The following is a 6,021-nucleotide window of genomic DNA, read 5'->3' on the forward strand; positions in this document are numbered from 1 at the left end:
TATTTAATTTGGGCAGTAAATAGTTGGCTTCCTAATCCGGAAATACCTCTACCAAAGCTCAGTTTAGCGTGCGATTTTGGCTCAACACCGAACCAAACCAAACCGAGTCCACCAAACCAAACAACCTAACCTATTAACTATCCCACACACGACTATCAATTGTCCGATTTAGCTGATTTTCAACTTATGTTTGGCAATGATATCCTCAAATGAGGACTTTAAATAATAACGGTTGGAATCATGAGATGATACCGTAGAATGAACCCAAACAAATGCTCAGTTGAATTCTACTTAACCCAAATATATTCTTTCTAAAAACAAAAACACCCTCTACTAGGAAAACATTTCTCCAGAAAATTGTAAATAATCCACTTCAGAACAAATCTGCATAATCTAAATCCATCATAATTACCAGGGAAAAAACACAATGACAAGGTGCTCTATACCATCGGAAACATATAACCCATACCATAATTCAATCTAGAACTAAAATCATATCTATGGAACAGCCTACAAACAAATTTCATCTAGACGCATCATCTAACCGGACTCAAAATGAAAAGGAAGGGGGGGGGAATCTATCAGGACTCAAAATAAAGACGGGGGAGTCCTAACTGGATACAGCTGAGAAATTACAACTTTTGAACAATGCTTGACCCACCTTGATCCACCATTACCTTTGGACAAGTTGAAAACTTCTCTTAACAATCCTTCGTTACAGATTGGTTGACCTCTGATGTATTATCTTTCTGGCTAGGAGAAGGTATGGATCCTCCCATTTTCAAGTCCCCACTTTGTGGTTGCTGTTGCTGTTGCTGTTGCTGCTGCTGCTGCTGCATCTGTTGCTGTTGAAGTTGATGCAGTTGATGCTGCTGAAACTGATGCTGCTGCTTCTGAGAGTGAATTTGGAGCTGTTGAAACTGTTGTGCAGTTAGAAGAGTGTGCATAGCCTGATTGTTTGGATAGAATTGCTGGCCAGAACCAAAAGAAGCAAAGTTCATCATAGGTCCACCATTTGGCATAGCTTGGCCAGTCAGAACTTTCAGATGCTGAATTTCCTCTTTCAGTGCATCATTCAGTGCTACAAGACAAACAAAACAATACTTTTTTTTATAAGTCATTTTCATTTGCAAAAGGACCAAGAACAAACAAGTAGTTATATGGACCCAGAACAGCAAGAAAACCTATATTACAGTGCTGTTCCAATACTCCATGAACAAGATGTTATTGTTTTTCATTTTGTTCCCTGTGTGCCAGTATCAGAATGAAGTAAACTTGTGCATTGGATGTCAACTGGTTCAAGTACCATATTGGATTACTTCATTCCTCCATATTCAATTTTCAAACTAAAGTAATTAAATTTCCAATGATGGGGGTAGTTCACTTCAGGTTGGCCAACTCATGCAATAAAAACACCAAACCCATATGAAAATATACAAAGAACCCTTTTATTTAAGTTAATTTCATTACCTTCTGGATCAGTTGAGTAAACAAACAGATCATAAACTCGTGATGCAAAATATCAAGGGAAAACCAAAGTTCTTTGTATAATCTTATTACATAGACTATGAGAAATTAGATATTTTGTAAATGTACATGCAGCAAGATGTCATCATAAACAGAAGAAACCGATTTTTATTCAAGTTATCAACAGTAAACAATGTCTACTAACCTACCTTGTGGCATCTTGTCAACTTCCATTATGGATTATGATCTCTAACAAAAATAAAGTATATTTACGTAAGCATCTACTTATTAGATTGTCCAATTTGTACAACATTTATTGTGTCAGCGTCCTTGCATCATGCTAAAGGGAGAAGGCCTTAGAGGTGAAACTTTCAAAATCCCGCAAACTACCCTTATTTAATTAAATTACTAAGAGATGACAATTTAATATAATAAACAAAAATTAATAAAACAAAATCGTTCAAATAAAAAATTCTAAAGAATTACAAAATTAAACCCCCGCATAGTGGAGTGTTACCACCTCCCACTCCTTTCTTTTGATTAGTTTTGGTTTTTGGTCTTTATTTCTTCTTATTTTTATATTAAATTACTCTAAAAATAATTCTTCACAACAGTTATTTTAAAAAGCCAATTCGCACATGAGTGAGAGCATGCTAGGAGGCTCGTATAAAAAGAACATGAAAAAGATATAGAATATAAAAAGAACATGAATATTAATTCTAATCATGAAAGGAAAAGGGGCCTCACCATCTTGCAAGTGAACCTGTTGCTCCATTGTTTGCAAGCGCAGTTTCAGTTCACTGTTCTCAGCAGTCAGACCATTTGTATCTCTCTGCTCATAAGAAATCCATAAGAACAGTCATTTACATCCTCAACACGTAAGCAAGATAAGAATCATAAGTTAAGACATCCAGTCGCGCAGACCAATAAAGAGAAACTGAACATTCATTTTTTAACAAAAAACTATGATAAGCCGATGCAATTTACCTGCAAGAGAGTCAATTGAGCAGACAAGGAAGTAGCTTCTGTTTGCAAGGTCTGAACTTTCTGCTCAAGCTCAGCAATGTACCGCATTTTCCTTTCCTTTGACCTAGCAGCTGACTGCCTATTTGCCCAGATCCTAACACATGGCAATCAAGGGGAAAATATTAAGCACAATGATGATGTTAAAGTAAAAGGGAAAACAAGGTACACGATCATTTATTTAAATTCCATCACGGGAAAATAACGAGGGGAATATATATGCTTGATAGATAGATAGACAGAAAATACTTATTAAAAAATCATAAAGGTTGCTTGTGCTCATCGATACACCATTTTCAAGGTAAGAGTAATATATGTTGAGTGATACTGATATACATATAGGAACTATGTTCCACAACATCTTGGGCAAATGGTTTGAGCAACATGACGATGGTTTTGATATCTTAGGATAGAACAGAAGTATATAAGATCAATACTTAACAAAGGAATGTACATAACACTAGTTTTCAATTACCAATGACGCTTGTAGGAACAAAGGCTAGAGAAGAGAAGTATATAAGATCAATACTTAACAAAGGATGCCTGTAGTAATTTTCCTACAAGAACGCCAGAACAACGTTTCTATTGAACTCCTATTGAGGTATCTTAGTCCAATCAAGTATTAACAATTCTATAAACAATGAACCTGATTGGCTCCAATGAAGGTATTGCAGTCCAATTAGAGGAGCACATTGGAAGGAACTTTAAAATTTAAGGAAAAAAAAGCCTAGTCGACTAGTAATAGAAATTGAAAATGCATTGACTGCCCCTTCTGCCACTAAACCAATGTCAAAGATCTCAAACATTAACTATTTGAAACAAGTAAGCGCAAAGTTACTCACCACCACAACCTTGAATAGATTCTGAAATAGCTAAGAACTTTGATTGCTAAACTTAAAGAAACAATTACGTGAACTCAAAATGGAAAACATAGACTATTGTTTGGAATTACATAAGCTAATAATTTCAAAATACCAGAATCCTTGAGCCACACAAACATGTTCATGGACCCGCAGAATAAATTTTTATAGGATCTTCATACTTGCATATGAGACATTACTGTCTAGAAATACAGGAAAATTTAACAATAAGCAATTTTATTTTTTTAAGAGATCAACAATTAACAATTAAGCAATACAATAAAGTATGATAAAAAATAATAATAATTGTCAACCTAGAATTGAGGACACATGTTGAAATTAAATGCAATAGCAAGGGCAAACCTAAGAAGTAACAGATGAATTCATAGTTAATACAATGCAAACTCAAAGTACCATCAAATTTGTTGTATGCACAGATCAAACAAACATTAGATGTAGATTCACATGATATATGATTACTCAAGAATTGGTACCTCTTCGCACGTTTTGGATCAATCAGGGCAAGTTCTGCAAGCTTAGCAGCTGAGAGGGCTTTCTTGGAATCAGCTGCAGAGATATCTTCTGAACTGGAGACCAGCATCTCTGGTTTGATGCTTGTTGATCCATCCATCGACTGGCTATGTTGGTGCCTGACTCTGGGTCTCTCATTAGAACCGATGGCAATATTCTCTGCAGAAGAAGTGGGCGCTCTCAATGCTGGTGTTAATGCTGGAACAGGTGCTGCTGCAGAAGATGATGGCTCACCGAATTGAAAGGACGACGTAGCAGACGATGAATTGAATTTTTCCATATCAAGGTACATAGAAAACAAGTCTTCCTCAGTCTCATCTGAAAATGAAGGACCATCGGCACCACCCACAACACCAAGGTCACTATCAAAGCTAATATCATCTGGAAGGGTCAAGATTTCCGAATGGGCACGTCTATGACCCAATTTCCTTGGTGGGTTATCTGGCATTCGGCTAATGTCATGACTAAAGTGACTAGATTCGGCAGACATCCCATGACCAAAATGACCTGAGTCCGCACTAGCACCCGAGGCCAATGGAGGAAATAATGATGATGAAGCTGGCTCGGGTTTCACATTGAAAGGAGTTCCAGTAGGCAAAAAACCTGAGTACCTGCCTGATGGGGGTGGTAAACCCCCACCATGGGCAGGAGACTTGTCCTTATCCATCTATAAGAAACACAAACGCTAGAATTTACCCTCACAAATAGCTCAAAGATACCAAAATCCAAAAAATGCTAACTCGTTCCAAAAAAAATCAAAAGCTAAGCCAAAGGATCCAAGATATAAAAAAAGTCAATGTGTTTTCTCGCTTTTGATATATAAGATAAGGAGGTCTCCAATTCTACTGAGACGAACAACAATAAAATTTGATCTTGAAGCTATAAACTCTACAAAGCCTTGAATTCAACACACCAGAGAGCAATGAAAATCCCAGGATACATAAATCTTTCTCCAAACTAAGAGATTCAACCCAACTAAGATACAAAACAACACGTACACACACTCTACAATCAAAAGACTGATACTTGCATAGATACAAACCCTAGGAAATGGAGATCTGATAGGTGCAAATACATACAAGAATTTCAAAAAAGAAAAAATTGAGCCAACACATACAAGAACTTCAACATGAGCAAACCCTAGAAACCATCTTAGCGCAAAGCACAGCAGCTGAACATGGAAATTTTCCGGGAAAATATTGGAAGGTTTGCGGGCATTTTCTCGGAAAATAGGACATGGGAATTGGGATTATTCTTACAGAGGCAGATCTTTGGATTGGGAGCTGGAAAGTCAAAGAGAATCCCGCAACTTTTGAAGAAAGCGAAATTCGAATGAGAGCAGTCACATGCAGAGCGAAAGAGATCTAAGAGACAGACGAGGAAACGAAGCTTCTAAGTGACGATATAAACATCTTATATATAAATCTTGATTTCGAGTTTTTAGTGATGCGTTTTTCTTGTTTATTGTCTTTTTTTTTTCACTAGAAAAAAAAACAAGACAATATAAACCTATTGCAGCTCAAAACGTTCTAGCCACGTTTCGTGTCGCATTCGCACAAGAATTTTCTCAACCTTTTTGGTTCTTTTTTGCGGTAAGGTGTTCTTTATACTTTGAAATTTTTTGCAATATTATTTTATGATTGTTGTTGTTTAACATGAACTGATTGTACACGTTACATTCAGAAATACAGTCATTCAATTATTTATTCTATGATCGGTCTAAAATATCGATGGTATCGGAAATATCGGTAGTCTAAAAACAGGGAAATTTCAATAAAAATATCGAGATATTATCGATATCGATAAAAATTAAATAAAGGAAAATGCTAGGGAGACCAACTTTAGATACCAACTTGTGTAGAGATCTCTACTGGCTGCCGGAACATATTGTATTAGTGCAGTCTACCTCAGAAATACAATTGCTACTCTAGGCTGTATCTATGATGGGTGAACCGCGCAAATCCTACCAAGAAGGTTTACACATTGTGTCGATTTAGCTAGACTATTCACTTGGGATTACCTGAGTACCGGATGTGCAAAAAATATTATAACCGTCCTCTTCTTTATCAGTACGAAGTGTGGAAATATTATTAATGAGTCGTTTTTTTAAAGCTAACCCGTCTGTGTTGGTTAGTGCTAA

General features: G+C 36.4%; 1 protein-coding gene across 1 annotated transcript; it reads right to left on the reverse strand.

Moving 5' to 3' along the window:
• LOC18788867 (probable transcription factor PosF21) lies at positions 286 to 5,305 on the reverse strand. The gene is made up of 4 exons (XM_007222318.2): positions 3,845 to 5,305; positions 2,455 to 2,587; positions 2,215 to 2,299; positions 286 to 1,081 (listed from the first exon to the last, which is right to left on the reverse strand). The coding sequence occupies exons 1-4, from the start codon at positions 4,546 to 4,548 to the stop codon at positions 702 to 704; spliced, it is 1,302 nt and encodes a 433-aa protein (XP_007222380.1). The 5' UTR covers positions 4,549 to 5,305; the 3' UTR covers positions 286 to 701.

This window comes from Prunus persica, chromosome G1 (genome assembly GCF_000346465.2).
Source record: "Prunus persica cultivar Lovell chromosome G1, Prunus_persica_NCBIv2, whole genome shotgun sequence".
Taxonomy (NCBI): Eukaryota; Viridiplantae; Streptophyta; class Magnoliopsida; order Rosales; family Rosaceae; genus Prunus; species Prunus persica.